This window comes from Opisthocomus hoazin, chromosome 25, assembly GCF_030867145.1.
Source record: "Opisthocomus hoazin isolate bOpiHoa1 chromosome 25, bOpiHoa1.hap1, whole genome shotgun sequence".
Classification (NCBI taxonomy): Eukaryota; Metazoa; Chordata; class Aves; order Opisthocomiformes; family Opisthocomidae; genus Opisthocomus; species Opisthocomus hoazin.
This window is the reverse complement of record NC_134438.1, coordinates 519,645-536,159: the sequence shown is the minus strand read 5'-3', so window position 1 is coordinate 536,159 and position 16,515 is coordinate 519,645. Positions and strand designations below refer to the sequence as shown.

The following is a 16,515-nucleotide window of genomic DNA, read 5'->3' as shown; positions in this document are numbered from 1 at the left end:
GTTGGGAAAGGGGAACGGGAGGAATGGTGTAAGCAAATGCTTTCTAGCTCTCTGATGCATTTACATAGGAAATTTTTAGAATATAAATTGCAGACTTGCACGTAGTGGTTATAACAGGGATCTAGTTTTTCTCTAATTATGGATTTTTTGCCAGTTTAAAAGTGCTCTGGAGAACTGTAATGCTGGCAGACCTAACATACTGTGCATAGGCACTGTGTCCTCAGTAGTGCTTCATGTGCTCTGGGCTAAGGCTCACACAATTGTTTCTTCTTTGGTTACTTCAGAATTCAGAGAATGTGTAGTCCCAAAGGGAATATATTTAGAAGTAAACAAGTTTTGAGTAGATAACTTGAGGTCACATTAAAGAACAAGTAGCTATTGGTTTCCTGGAGGACTTGAAATACATTTCGATATACATATAAAAGCCTCTTTTAGGTGTTAACTAGTGAATTTTTTAAATTCCTGTGTAAGAATTTACTTCATATGCAAGCTTTAAGAGACTGTATGTTTCCCATTCTTTGATGCTCAGACTGGGGCCTTTATTCCATCTCTGTGCTATAAATGATTGGAAAAAGCAAGTTTATGAACACAAACGTCAGTTTTTGAGACTACATTCCAGATAGCCTCACTTTTTTTTTTTTTTAAACCATCCTTCAGAGCAGGAAGGCAATATTGTATTTTCCTATGTTCATCCGTGCCTCCTGGGCTCATGGAAGCAGCACAGACTTTTTTGTTACCAGACCTCCTCATGAACAGCAAATGTAAAAGCCGTTGTGCAATTTCCTTAAGATAAGTGCTTTGATTTCTACATCCATTGGCTTGAACTTAAACACTTAAAATGCATTAAACATACTCAGCAATGCCGGCTGAATTGAGCAATCTGAACATGATCTTTGTATTTGGTGTTGCTCAGTTCCCATTATGCCATTCTGGCGTGCTGCTCAGGTGCTTTCAGGTCAGAGATACTGCAATGATCTAAATGTCTGACTGACTGAAAGTGAGTATTTCGCTGATTTGAAAGTAAGTTTGAGAATACATATTCCAAAGTAGCTATATTGTCAAATCACTGAACAGGAAGCTTAAGAATAACCTCGCACTACAATATTAAAACAGTCAAATTATTTTTTCCCCTTAAGCACTCAAAGTCTGTGCCTAATTTCATTAGCCCTAAATGTGAATTTTCTAGTCCATGTTCAATGATTTTCAACATCTGTTATGTCTTATTTGGTCACTGCTCTGTGTGTGTGTATGTGTGTGTGTTTAAAAACAAAAGAAACCCCTAAAAACTCAACAAAAAAACAAAACACGTTCTTCACTGGATGGAGGAGACGTGTCAGCGGATTTAGAAGTGAGGGGGAAAATGATGAACCCCTTCTGAAGGTGGCATCACTGCCACAACCTGGGTAAAATGACTGTTGGGAAGAAGCAGAATATAGGAACCCTTAATCGCCTGTGCGCCGTGCTTATGTCCCTTTATTTTTCTGTTTGTGTGGTTTTTAGGGAGAGCTGGAGCGTCAGCTGCTTCGGGCGAATCCCATTCTGAAATCCTTCGGGAATGCAAAGACAGTGAAAAATGACAACTGCTTCCGCTTTGTGAGTTACTCCTTTTCTCTTTAGAGCCTGTAAATCTGGATTACTGTTGTTCCCTTTTTAGGAATCAAGCTAACTAATATCAGAAGCTTTATTTGTTCTTTCCTCCATGAATTCAGGTTCTTTTATAATGCTTTCTGTAAAAACATAACTATGCCGTAGAGCTAAACTGTGGCTTGTGTGCACAAATTACTGCTGAAACTACTATAAAGCATGAAGGAGTACGGCATCAAGGTGGAATTTGGCTAGATAAGTAGCCTTCTTGTCAATAGCTATGACTTCTTCAATGGATTGGTTTAGAGAGAACATCCTCAATTTTTTAAAAAAACACAAAGCTTGCATATAAAACCTCCTCTAAATTTGCACACCCTTCTGCTCTGACTGATTTACTGAAGGAAAGTCAAAAAGAGAATATGACTTACTCAGGGTGTTGGGCACTCCTGTAACTGGTTGATGTTTTCGCTGGGTCAGTACCTTCTGTTCAGATACTGTTTGTGTGGCAGATAACCACTCTTGATGTGTCCCATTGTTTTAAAAATAGTGGTGGAACTTAGGGTGAGTAGCTATTTACCACTTCTTAAAACTTCCTTTGCTTTGAAGGGGGGAAAAATAGTGCCACCTCCTATTTTTGGGGAAAGATGTTTTTAGTACAACTTTAAAACTGTATTGGAGGTATTAAATCTCTTTTTCTTGTGAGAACACAACTAAAATGCGCAGAACAAATGAAAGATTTCTTGGCTGCGTTGACATTTCAACAATTGCTTGGATTTATAGTGTATGAACTCGGCTCCAGCGATAAGGACTCTGGGAAACTGTATGATTAAATCCGTTAGCCTTTTCAGTCAAGAAGGGAGACCGGAGTACTGCAGAAATTCAACTTTGAGAATTTTATAGGCACGTTATTTACACTATTGCTTGGTGCTTATATGTGTTTGGTATAGGATTTATAATATCAACGGGTGTCACTGTGCAGTAATTCTACTTTCTTACACGTCTTGAACCCATCAAAGATTGTACCAGTTTTGTGATGATACTGTTTTCCTAAAAGATGTTAGCATCTGGTTTGTATTATATTGAAATCTGCATTGCTATCATGAACCTAATCACTCGGATGGCTCTAGCTCTATTTTTACGAAGGAGCAAGTATAATGCACTCCAGATGGTGTCATCTCATGCAGAGAAATAATCTTTAGTAACAACCATTTTAAAACCTGACTTAAAAAACATATATCCTCCCACAAAGTGAGAAGTGCTGTTGTTCAGCCCGTACAGGCTTGTCAGTCTTCACTGTGCAGCGTGAGCATGCCAGCCTGTTCCCTGCTTGCTGATGATACCAGACGGGGCTGAAATAAGGCTGGTGTCAAATCAATTATTTTGTTCCTTTTTTTTTATTCTATCAAAGGCAGTATTCTCCTTGTTTTTTGGGAAATGAAGTCTCTAGTTTACAGTTGACAAGAGAATGGGCTTACTGAGTTCATATTGCAGAACTAAACACTTCCTTCTGATGTGGTTTTTACAAAGCAATGTACTTGGTGCTGTAATGATGGTATAAACAGAATTCAGTTGTTAGATGACCACTACTACAATTTTTAACTGATAAATTAAAGATTTCGTAGCGAGATTGGCTAGCACTAGCCAAAAGGATATATTAATTTTGCTTTTAAGAAGATGAGCTAGATAAGTGACGTCTGTAGTAGAGACTCCAGTGATGACTGAACTTTGAGGCAGGGAGCGTGTAGGTCCCCTCTTCTGGTATGTCAGCTCGTTTAATGACTGCATTTCCTCTCAATTATTTTTGTTCATGGAACTGGTAACTTGAGAGCAGAAATTAGATAACTTTTAAGTGTTGAACAGAGTAAAGTCGTTCTGAATTATACCAGAAAAAGCCACTGACTAGACCTTACGTAATGTTTCATGTCTGTTTTCACATCTAACGTGGCAAATTCAAGCCATGTCATTAGAAGAAGGCTATGGTACCTGTTCTGGGTAACAAGTTGTCAGCTGCCATTCTTGACATGCTAGTGCTGGCACATGCATGTTGTATCTAGTCTATTGGCTGAATTCCGGTAAAATGTCAGTTCATTCTTTGACAGTTATAGGTTTCTGGAATTGTTACTGAGCAGAAAGTATAAATGCTTCAGGTACAGGCTGAGCTTAGTGTTCTGTTTCTTCATACTTAGTCTGAGTTCAAGTGCTGGTGCCTGACAGGATATGCTTGAAAACAAGTCTTGTTCCTTGGCGTGGTCCTTTTGGTGCCACTGGCTTTCCAGCCAAACTGCAGATTAAGCAGTAGGAGTAACCATTGAAGCTAATTTAAAGTATTGCACCAGTTTTCTTGAAACTTGTAGAAATCGCTTGGAGTTGAAGATGTACAACCACAGTCACGGAGCAGTTGCTTTGCTCTGACACTAAGCCAAGGTAAGGCTGGTGGGTGGGTTGTACCTTTCTCTGGATTCGCTGGTGTGATTGGAGGGAGAAACTTGGTCACTCTTGTTCACACAAATCTTTTTGACGTGAATGGGCTTTATCAGGGAAGTTGAAGGGTAGGATGTTCTGGTAAGACATTGCAATAGCTCAAAAGATTGCAGCAATTTGTTCAGGCAGAAGTCTACAGCATGGCAATATATACCTCCTGGTATACACACTTGCTAGGTCGGGCCATTGCTAGAATACATATATTCTACAGGATTGAGTAGAATATTTAATATGAAAATCAGCAGTACAGTCCCTGAGCTGAAAGGATCTGCCAAACAGGAATTCACTTTAACATATTAATATAGCACTAATCAGCAGACTTGAGATAAGTGAGGATTTGCATACTGATTGTAAAAGCGCTTTCAGAAGGCCTCCACAAAAGATACTGGTAGGTGGCTTTGTGCAGATACCATCAAAAGAAGTGTTTAAGACAGGTCGTAGCAAACTACTGTGATGGTCCCTGATCTCCAAAACCTGTTCATGTGTGGACAGAGGACTGCAGAAATTGTGTGCTATGAAAATGGAGAGCCCAGTGTAGTCACTGGCTGTTTCCATTGGTTTCTTCACACCTTTGCAACCAGGGGAATACCTAACAGTTTCTTGAGCGCAAACCTGAAATGCAGTAATGGCGCTGTTAAAAACGGTCCAGCTCTGAGCCAGAGCATGTTGTCCTGTTGGGTTTGTTCATAGCCAAATGACAAATTGGACAGGGGAGCCGACGTGGCTTAAAACTGGTATAATCTATCCACTTGCAACCACTTTCTTTCCAAGAGCTGCTCTGTGTGTGGGCAATGTGCTTTTTATTTGGTTCTTAGTGGAGAAAAGGAGGCGTGTGTGGAAGAAACGGGTATGTTGTCTCTCTCTGTCCTTTCTTTACCAACTGCTAGAAAGGAGAGGCTGTGCAGATAGCAGCTGTCCTGGTTTTGGAAGTGGAAGAAGCAGTGTGATGGGCTGGGCAGCACGCAGGTTCAGGATTGCTGCAGATAAAGCACTCTTAGGCACCAGGGAGTTTGCTTTAGTAATATGTGCACTTCAAATCTCAATGTTCCTTTCAACCTTGGACAGCATGTGTTGTCAATGAGAGAAACTGAGATTCACTTTCAGAAAAAGTTTTTAGAAGTCTGGATTACAGAAATCTCTAGAATTCTCTTTCTTTGCTCTTCAGAAGGTGTTTGTGTGCAGTGTAACATATTCCATTGAAACAACGGCTGAGCACATTGAGGGGAAAAGATTTCATTTGAATTTGTGTGAAATGCTTTTTATATGAATGCAAGTGGGATTATGTGTTTATTATATAGACAGCATTGTTGTCTTAATAAAAATTTGTAATTACAAAAAAATCTCTCTTTTTGCAGGGAAAGTTCATTAGGATTAACTTTGATGTTACTGGTTATATTGTTGGGGCCAACATCGAGACATGTATCCTACTTAATGCCATGTCGTTGTAAAATGCAAGGTTCACGATTTGTTTTGGTTTTAACCCTAGAATCTATTGGAATGCAGTGAAAGGGTACCACATCTCTACATTCCTTTGACAACATCCATCTCTTCCTTTGTTTCAAAATAGCAGATCAAATATCACAAATTCAGCGTGCTTCCTCGTGCTCAGAAATTGGATACCCCAAAATTTAGCCCTCTGAAATCTGCTGACTCTTCAGACTAGCCTTAAAACCAGGGTATGTTAAACAGACAAACCATTGAAAGTGTGCTTGCGCTATGAACATTTCTTTTCTAGAAAAAACACCTTCCTAATCAGAAGCTGAGCTACTGTATTGTGCCAAAAGCTTGGTTTTGTTCTTGTCAGCACTGCAGGAGCAGCTCTCTGCCAGGAAGGAGGTGATGCTCATTATAAAGTGACAGAGCTGGAAGTGCTGGGATGCCTTCTGCTTTCTTAGGTCTTCTGGATACCAGCGTAGACTCAATAACATGAGACCTACTAGCAACTAATACTGAAGCCTAATTTAGTTTTAGCTTTAAGGTTCGTTTTTATTTATGATTGCATAAGAACAAGTAAAAATACTTGCACTGAAAGCCTTTGTCTAAAGTTGTTCTCTTCATACTAAAAATATGTGTGTATTTTTTTTTTTTTTAGTTTGTTTAGCCTCTTTCCTGGGGGAATAGCAGTAGGGTGTTCATAAAATTATGAAATTGGGAGTCTTGGTAAACATTATCCTGTGGGTATGAATCATAAAAATGCTGCAGTTAAGCTTTCATTCCGTTGCCATGAGTTAAACTGCTTAATTTTAAATTCATTGAATGTTTGGAACTATCATAAATGGCTTGCTATATTCGATACTGGCGTATGTGGTTGGAAGTTTTCAAACTATATCAGACTCAGAAGCATCAGCTTCTGTAATTTCTAGTGTATAACACTTAATATTAAGATATTCTGGAATGTGTCAAGACTCAAACTCCTAGAAAACCAGGAGAGGACTTTTGACCAGTCTGTGAAGGAAAAAAAGCAATAATTTGAAGTTGGAGAGAGGGAAAGATTGCTCTGCAGATAGATTTGGAGGCCTTAGGAGGATGCTGTGACTGGAGTGTCGGCAGCATTAGCATTGTCATGTGCTAGGGGAATACATGGCTCTGCAGAATGCTATTTAGAAAGTCATCCTTCAGAACTTGTTTTCTGTATGGGTTTTGATTTATAAATATTCTTGGATTTATGGCTGTGCTGCCTTGAACAAAACTAGTGTTTTTAAAATTTCTACAGGAGTATAATTGCCTACAACTTTTTTTGGGGGAAGGGAATTATGCAGAGAATGGAACTGCACAGAGTTTGTATACCAAGTACTTCTAAACACACTATTGACAGCTTGGAATGCACCAGGTTGAAGAGACTTCTGTGAGCCTCTTGTCGAGCCTCCTTTCAAAATATGCTTCCCTTTAAAGCTGAGTTTTGAAAACCTTGTGTGATGAAGATTATACAACCTTTCTGCAAAACTTTTCCTGTGCTTAACCACTTAAACAGTCAAAAATAGGGGTTTAAAAAGTACTCCTTGTTTGTTTGGCTGTGTTTCCATAAGCACTTTGTGCCAGTACCTGTGCTAAAAGTAGTCCCCTTTTTGAGTTTTGTCATCGTAACAATTCCTGTGGCCACTCACTGGGCTTGGAGACTGCAGGCTCAAACTACTGTTCTGAAAGTCATAGAATCATAGAATGGTTTGGGTTGGAAAGGGCCTTAAAGATCATCTGGTTCCAACCCCCCTGCCATCAGCAGGGACATCTTCCACCAGACCAGTTTGCTCACAGCTCCATCCAACCTGGCCTTGAACCCTGCCAGGGAGGGGGCAGCCACAGCTTCTCTGGGCAACCTGGACCAGTGTTTCATCACCCTCATGGGGAAGAAATGAAGTCCATCTGGCTTTAGATGAAACAAGTTTCCTCTGTTTGTTGCGTGGATGCATAACTGATATGAAGTGAAGGCACAGAAAAAAGCTGGGGTGGAAGATGTTGGTGAAGGGAAGGATGAGTTGCTCAGTCTAATGCAGTGCTGGCTAATTCTGTTTAAGTTGCTGGTTGAACTGGAATCTAATTCTCTACTTAGCAGCGTGATCAAATGGGACAGGAGTTTAAGATGGTGGGTGTAATCAGCTGCTTCGTGAGCCATCGAAGACTGTCACGATGAAGACTGGAAAAGTTTTTATTCTTTGTAAAACATAGTTCAGACACAGTAAAAAGAATAGGGTAGTGTCCTGAATAGAAGTTTGATACTTTGATTGTGCGCTTCATTCAATGCACTGCTATAGTAAGCACTGAATTAAGTATATGTTTATGAAAAATGCAAAATGTTCATGTAACCTAAACCGTTTTGAAAACACAAATGAGTCTCGCTTCTGTAACAATTAATTTTTATTTATATACTGCAGATGAAGAATGTCTAATCTACACACCTAACACTCAAAAGTTAGGAAGTGTCAGAATTGGTTATATTTAAGCAGCCCTAACTTGTTCCTGTTCACATATACATTAGAAAACTGTAGAGGGCTGGTGGTGATCCGTAGTATCCATCTGTACAGCCTTTGCACTGACCCGTGCACAAAGATGATGCTAAACAGGCTTGTTAAATAGACAGCAAGTCATGGATTTACTTTTATCCATCCTGTAACGAATAATTATCAGTGCTATGCATATTACTGAGACTTCTGAAAGTTGCATGGATTTTTTTTTATGAACAATTTGTATGCTGATGAATGAATAATTATCTTCCCGACACCATTCTGAAGTGTAGAGTTAACTTTGTCTCTTTTGCCTGACAGGCAAACCTTTACAGGGTGCTGTAGAAGTATTACAAACAAACGCAGCCCCCAGTTTGACACCTCAGGCCATGGCCAGAGTAACAGTAATGGTCTGCCATGCCACAAATGCTCACCATGTACGTTCTCCAGCGGCACTGGCTGTGAAATGCTTGGCTTACGCAAGGAGCATCACATAGGAGCTCTACTCATCCCTTCAACAGCCTTCTTGTGTCTGGCATTCAGCTGTTTGTCTGTGACACTTTTCTTTCCCAGCCGCCCTGTTTCATCACAGCTGGTGGCTGTGTGCCTGCAGAGGAGTCCTGCGTAGCCCTTGGCACGTCATCCCCAGGCAGGGGTCCTGTGGGGAACGGAGCCAGTAACACAGTGTAACCACGGAGGGTGGAATTACAGCGCCGAACAGCCTGAATACTAACGTTTCCTAGTTTTTGAGTGTTTGAATCTGTAGCCACACTGTCTCATTTCTGTTTAATCACAAAGAATGTTAAAGGTATTGTCTTGGGCACAGTGCTAGGAAGCGTGGGTGGGTGGTGGTGGTAAAAAGGTAGAAGAGAAGCTTTAGTGCTTGTGGGACTTGGCAGAGCTAGGTGAGACTAGGGTAGTCCCTTAAATTAGGAATTGAGTCTGGGCTTTCTAGAGCCAGGTGATGGAGAGCAGGGAGAAGCGCATGGCAGTGAGTTATGAACAGGCTCATCTATAGATTGAAGGTGGAATGAAAGTGAGCCTGAATCCTTGTCTGCAGTGTGCTTGGTTGAGCATCAGAACTAACACGTGTACAGTTCTAGTTGATGCGTAGCAAGGGAGAAAAGATGGAAGATATCTGTTGTAAATAACTGGAAGCTTTAGCTTCACATCCAACACATCTGCGCTCTAATGAATTTGGGGGGAGTGGGGTGGTAGTGTTAAGAACTTTACCAGTAAATCTGCATATTTTATCTGCACCAGGCATATTGTGGTTTATTCGGTTGTTAACCAGGTCATACATTGACCAGCTTTCTAAAGGCAACCATTGTGCTTTAGCCTGGGCATCTCAGACCAAAGGTGACCCACACTGGTGTCTGTTGGTCTGGTCAGCTATCCCATGCTCCTAGGCCAGCATAGGAGCCTCTCTTGCCTTTGCTCTCAATTATTCCTCTGTAGACTCAGGTGGTGTGGAGAAAAGGTTATTTAGAATGAAAGGGTGAGGAAGAGAACAAGGACAGGTAACTGGTGAGTGGAGGGGGGGGCTCATGTGTCCAGAGAGGGTTTTTGACAGATTAAGCAAGGAGGGTAGGGAGTAAACAGAGTCTTCTAAACTACTTGGCTTTGTGGCTCATCACTCCTGTGTGCACTAAGTGGCATGGGAAAGAGAGAAAAGAATGAAATCTTGTTAATGCATGTGTTAGAGCTGCTTTAATAAGGTTAAGTAATGAGTCCTAATTCTGACTCTTGGGCTCTGCTTTAGTTCAGAAACTTTGTGTTTTTGAATGGGGAGGGAAGTCAGTGCAAAATGTAGAAATAACTAAAAAAAAGTTTGCATACACAGCTTTCCAAAAGAAGGAAAAGTGCTGGTTGTCACTCACTGCCTGGGGGCTGCCATGAACTTGCATGTTCTCCAGGCTGCGTGAGGTTAAGGGGGTACTCTAAGCTGGACTGTGGACATACCTGGACCCTATTCATGGTCAGATACCTGAAATGGGCAGGTGTGTTCCATCGTGGTAGTGTGCGAAGTAAAGTTCTATAAATAACTGCATCCATCTACCACCGCTGTATCCAGTTCTAGGCATTCTGGTACTGTGTACCTCTGGTTCAGGTGAATGGAATTAGACTTTTGTTCACTTCCCTGCTCCTCAAAGCCTTCACATCCCAAACCCACTCTTATTGTCACTAAAATTCAGGTTTCTAGGTGGTGCCATTTTAAGCTTCAGAAATAGAAGCATAGAATCACTTAAGCTGGAAAAGACCTTTAAGGTCATCGAGTTGAACCGTAACATAATTACTGGTACTTGCAGGTTAATGATGGCTTTCAGTGACTGCATTTGCCTTTGTAGCTGAAATACTAAATTGTTTAATCTGTTTTATGAATTTCAGAAGAAATATAATTGGCTTTGAAGTACAGGATCATGGGTAGGCTCATTCAGACTGAAGCTCCCCTTGGTGAGGATTTCCCGGATGAGCTTTAACTGCCCTAATTGAAACACAGAAGTTAAGTGTGTGTCTGATTATGTTCCGTTCTGTTTCTAAGTGAGGACAGAAATGGACACCCTGAGGAAGCAGTCTATCCTGTCTGAAGATAAGCAAAAGAAATGCCTCTTAAGTTCCCAGGTGTACCTATCCTTCTCCAGTGATTTCGGAAGGAGCGGTAGCTTCATACTGAAACATCTAACCTTATTTTTAGATCCTGAGTTGTTTTCTGAGCAGGTATGATGCAGCTTTGCAAAATTCACATCACTTAGCTGAGTAAACTAAACCTTTGCTAGCTGCTTTGCAGAACTCTGTCAAAACCTGTTATTCTTCACTAAAACAGTGCTAGTTGCTAGTTAATTATATTAGTAGACATAAACGGAAGAAGTGTGCGTCTGTCTTGGTGTGAAAATTTCTTGTGGTCTGAGTTTCACCACCACGTTTTCTCCCTAGGCTCTCTGGTGTGAAGCTCAAGATTGTTACATTTGCTGACTGAGACAAGGGAATAGGGGAACTGAAAATTTCTGCGTTTCTGCAGAAACTGCAAATTTGGATTTTGGGGATTTTTTTGTTTTGCTTTATTACACTCATGTTCCATTTACCCTTCTTTCTGGCAAAAGTTAAAGGTATTCCAGTTTTTTAAGACTTTGTTTCTCATGTGGACGGTAATTCTTGAAAGAAAGCTTCTGTCTCGATTGTAGGATTGCCTTTCTTAAGTACTTGAAGTACAGGGCAAAAACAAAGCCACAGGCTCTGTAAGTATTGCTTTCCTCTTGGTTCTTTCATAACCTTTTTGATTTTTGAAAAATAGTGATGATCTTATCCATACAAAAACACCTTGCAGTGACTAAGGCTGTCGAGACAGTTACTTGGTGTTGTGGGTTTATTTTTGTTGTTGTTTGTCAAAACTGTGGAAAGCAGGGCTGCCAGAGGCCCGGTCAGTCTGACTAATTGAAGTCTTGCTTGTCTTGCAAGCCCCCCTTTCTGTTTGTTGGAGGACCAAAATTCCAAATTTCTGAAGGTGAGACCAGTATGCGTGGTGGAGATTCTGCTCTTAAGTGATGGTAGTACCAAGTGATAGCTCTCAAAGCATTTCAGGCTGCTGTTGTGTTATCTATAGAGTTTGCGCCTGAAGACTTGTGGGGTTTGACCAAGTGGAAGCTGAGACACTGAGAGCTTTAAAAGGGAGATATTTGCCATGCATTCTTTCCAATTCCATGGGTCTTCCAAACCTAAGAGCTGGAAACAGTGTTTATCATAGCTACTGTTGTTCATTGCAAACAGACTTCCAAAAGTGTAAAACAAAGGCTGTGCTAAAACCAGACCTCCTGTGTGTTCAATTCCAAGTCTCGCTTTCTTGGAAAACAAGTGTTCATGTCTCTGTACGGTTCCAGTTGATCCGTAGTATTGACAGGTCAGTCACTTGAAATGAAATCTGTATTATATCTGGTGTATGAGACCTCTGTATGGATTTTGTATATTCAGTTATTTGTGTTGCTTAGAGACTATTGTTGTGGAGTCTCCTTCTCTGGAGATATTCAAGACCTGCCTAGACGTGGTCCTGTGCAGCCTGGTCTGGGTGACCCTGCTTCGGCAGGGTTGTTGGACTGGGTGACCCACAGAGGTCCCTTCTAACCCCTACAATGCTGTGATTCTGTGATTCAAATTCTATTGTAGAAGTTATTCTTTCTCCCCTTTCTCATGGCTAGAAAATGAAGCTGATGGAGGATCCAATTGCTGAATGTACTTCTCAGCTGGCTGAAGAAGAAGAAAAGGCCAAAAACTTGGCCAAACTCAAGAACAAACAGGATATGATGATCACTGATTTGGAAGGTTTGTTCTTGCTACATTTGCCTGTTAACAGGTTGTACATCATGCGAGAAAGGAGTGGATCACTTATTACAGTGTATGCAGTATCTGGTCCAGTCTGCTAAGTGTAACCTTATATGTAGATACCTTAATAGCTGTTGCTTTTATCTAAATCTTGAAAGAACAATTTATTGCTTGCAAGCCTTGTTGCATTTGGCTGCTCAGACTTTCTCGTGTTTGATTTGTTAGCTTTTCATTTTTGAGAATCCATTTTATTTAATGATACACTCCAGAAATTCATGTTGTTGCATGCATCCCTTAGTAACAAGGTAAAACATCTGTCTCTTGGGAAGGCACTACACTTTTCTGTAGTAACACATTAGAACAACATATTTCTGGAAAAATATTAGTAGGCATTCCTTAGTCCTCTAATATTTTTTGAATAAGCAAATCTGAATTGTTCTGCCTTTCTTGATGCTTTGTTTACCTAAAATGTTTCAATTTCTTTGGCCATTTATTTCTGATTGTTTTGCCTGTGTTGTCACGACTGAATTAGCCCTATATGTAACCTTTCATGATGTTATGGTGGGTTTTTTAATTACTTATGGTTGTAAATAGGTATTGTGCAACATTAATAAACTGCCAAGCCAAAGTTGCAAAATATAAGGCAATGTTGCTATCTGCCCTAATTTGGAAATATTTTTTTCACTTACTGTTATGGGTTGTCTTGCTACATATTTTAATACTGATGCGCTTATGGAAAAATACCAAAGTTTAGTCTTATCTGTGTAGGAAGGTATTGAAGTAATACGAATAATAGATGATTGATGAACCTTTTATTTAAAAAGCCTATTCAGGGACTTTAAGATGGGCATAAGTAAGTTGTACTCATTGGAAAACAATGCTTGAGTAGTTGTGTACTTAAATTGGGACTAGTGTTTCTGAAGATACTTGACAGATGTGGTTGGTTATGGTGCTGTTCCCAGAGTGATGACCTTAGAAATGGAAATTAAAGCTTAAATATAAGGCATGCAACTGCTTGGCTAGTAAAGCACAGTAAAATGATACTCTTTGAGACAATTCAAGAAGCCATGAAGGTCACTCTGCTAGGGTCTTGACACAGGTAAGTACTGAAATTTGGGGGGGGGGGGGCAACAAAAACCCACAAAACCCCAAAAAAACCCCACTAATTCAGTTTACTGTGAGTTTTCCCCATTGCGAAATTGTGTCTTATGACACTCTTCTGTCACCTGCCAGAAATATAATGTAAAAACAGAGAAAAGTGCTATTTTTTTTTTTTTTTTGAATGAGGAGCTGTTTAGAGAAAAACAATGTTACTTTAGATTGTCTGGAAAATCCCAAATATCCCTCGGTAGCTCTAAGATACGATTCTTGAACATGGCTCTGTTTCCATGTAGAAGATGTCCTGATCTTGTAGCAGGCTTAGGAGGGGTGTGAGAAACCCCTGCACTGAGAACCCACAAAGTATTGAACAAGTCTAATAACTTACATTTATTCTAATAGATGTTGAATTGTGCTAATGCTATGCTAAGCAAAACCTTCCTGTGACTTCAATATATTACATACCTGGTCATTAGCTAACTGTAGACAATGCAGCCAATAACTATCTTAATCAGACCACAGGCAGATCATCTAAATGTATTTTATTGCTAGGGCACTGATAACTGGATGGTTTTCACAAAGAAATACCTTAGGGCAGGAGTATCTTGGCTACACAAGGAAATTACTGGAGGCTATCAGGGTTGCAAAGTCTTGCTAAATATCAATGGGATGTGAGTTAGTGGTACAGATACTTGCAAAAATTGTTTATCCAAGTTTTCTTTAAGTTACACTATTTTCCAGTAGACCTTTTGGAGTCTAGCCTAGCCCTTCCACAACTATGCAAGCCATAATTTTTTCCAGTCTGTAGTTCTTCATTTTTGAATCCTGATGTCTGCGATCACCTGGCCGAGCAGCTCAAACTGCTCTTCTGTTAGATTCTATTCCTTATTTTTCTGTCAACATGTGATTATGTTTGTTACCTTAACTTCAAAGTTTTTTCTCCAGTCATTGACTTTTTCTTGACTTTCTATCTGAATCATGCAGTTCTACTTTGCTATTTCATCTTTCCCAGTCACCCTTCCAGCTGCAGTCTGGAGAAAGAATTGACACAATGTATATTAAACATCCCACCCTTCTTGCTGTCCCATTGCCCTGCCCCTGAACCTTCTGAGGATAACAACAGGAAAAAATTGCTTACAAATATAATCCTTTACTTCCATAGAGCGCTTAAAAAAGGAGGAGAAGACCCGTCAAGAATTAGAAAAAGCTAAAAGAAAACTTGATGGTGAAACAACAGACCTACAGGACCAAATAGCTGAGCTGCAAGCCCAGATTGAAGAACTGAAGATCCAGCTGGCCAAGAAAGAGGAAGAACTGCAGGCTGCTCTTGCTAGGTCAGATCATGATGGAGCTTTATGACTACAGAAGTGTGGTAGAAACCTACTTTCCCAGACAGAATTTCAGCTGACTGCAAACTGATGAGTTAAAACTGGGAGTGTTCAAGCAGAAGCCAGTTCATGTTTGTACTACAGCACCTCTAGACACCTGTGTGTTTTGCGTAGACAGGGCAAAAAAGGAACTCAATCTTTCATCACCATCCTTGCTCTATAAAGTTCCAAAACCAATGTTTCATCAGGGCTTAATAGCACTTTGACTCTGGAAGCTTTTTAGTCTCCCAGAGTTCAGCCTCAGGAGGGGGAAATAACATGTAATCGTCGAGAGTGTTCCTTAGTTCGTCCAAATAATGGATAATGTCTGTCCAACTCAATCAAAGATCTGTGTGGTAGTCTCGCAGCCACATGTTATAAACTAAACACCACCTGAGTTTTCTGAGTAATGATCTATAACTTTGCAGGAAGAGACAGTCTTACAGACAAGGGTGCACCCTTGGGAGTGTTGAGGTCTACAAAACTGGAATACCTGAATGCAAACTGGAAAGCTTGATCATTCCAGTAGTGCATCTGTTGTGCCTGGGGCACTGCGCTCATTAGGATCTTGAGAATAACAGTGCAGTAGTGTCTTTGTCTATGAAATTTTAGGAGGTGGATTTTGTTCAAGTGGGAAAGATGAGTTATTTTTTGAGTACATAACTTATACTAGACTTATGAGAAGAGATCTGAAGCTATGAAATATCATTAACTGTTGTGGTTCTGTTTAACAGAGGTGATGAAGAAGCAGTTCAGAAAAACAACGCACTGAAAGTGATAAGAGAGTTGCAGGCTCAAATTGCAGAACTGCAGAAGGATCTTGAATCTGAGAAGGCATCTGGCAACAAGGCGGAAAAGCAGAAAAGAGATTTAAGTGAAGAGCTGGAGGCTTTAAAAACTGAACAAGAAGATACCTTGGATACCACTGCAGCACAGCAAGAGCTGAGGTAGGATCATGTGTCTGTATAAGCAGGCACCATTAAAATTCACCTTGAATTTACAAAAGACTAAAATGTTGATTTTTGATAACTATTGATGCTTCCTCTAGGACAAAGCGAGAGCAGGAGGTGGCTGAACTGAAGAAAGCAATTGAAGAGGAAACCAAAAACCATGAAGCACAGATCCAGGAAATCAGGCAGAGGCATGCTACTGCCCTGGAAGAGCTCTCTGAACAACTGGAAGAGGCCAAAAGGGTGAGCAGAAAATTAATTACAGAAATACATTTTTCAGCTTCAGGACTTTTATAAGTAAAATAAGTGGCGTGGTCACTTCCAGTGATATCTGCAGATCTAAATTGTCCTCTGTACATACTTAACTACTGCAGTTGAATCAAATATATCCTGCTGGTTTGAACATATAGCAACTTTTCAGATAGATGCCAAGACTATCTAAAAGTGTTTGTTAGACCTGGAAACAGTGCACCTAGAGATAAGTTGATGTAGTACTTTTGTGGGAATTCTCGAGCAGCCTATGTGCTTATTTGGTGAAAAGCAGTTCTCTGCCTAAGCGACCTGCGGAATGGTTCCAAATAAGGTAATTGTCATGTCGACACTCACAAATAACAAACTGTGAGTACGGGTAGCGTAAAAGTTCTTCCAGCCACTCTTCACTTTATGCTTGTACCGTGACCTCCAGTGCTAGATATCTGTGGAGTATCTTGCTGATTTGCAGAGTTATATTGTGTCTCTGGTAACCCCTGCCAGAGCAGAGGAAGCGGCACACCTGGACAACGT

General features: G+C 40.4%; 1 protein-coding gene across 1 annotated transcript in view; it reads left to right on the top strand.

Annotated features, from left to right (window-relative positions):
• Window positions 1–16,515, top strand: part of LOC142364176 (uncharacterized) — a 55,244-nt gene that overhangs the window by 24,440 nt on the left and 14,289 nt on the right. Inside the window, exons 7-14 of the mRNA XM_075443297.1 lie at window positions 1,501–1,593; window positions 5,421–5,509; window positions 5,850–5,901; window positions 11,479–11,505; window positions 12,194–12,317; window positions 14,578–14,749; window positions 15,517–15,729; window positions 15,831–15,975. Of these exons, the coding sequence (XP_075299412.1) occupies window positions 1,501–1,593; window positions 5,421–5,509; window positions 5,850–5,901; window positions 11,479–11,505; window positions 12,194–12,317; window positions 14,578–14,749; window positions 15,517–15,729; window positions 15,831–15,975 (915 nt within the window). The remainder of the gene's footprint in view (window positions 1–1,500; window positions 1,594–5,420; window positions 5,510–5,849; window positions 5,902–11,478; window positions 11,506–12,193; window positions 12,318–14,577; window positions 14,750–15,516; window positions 15,730–15,830; window positions 15,976–16,515) is intronic.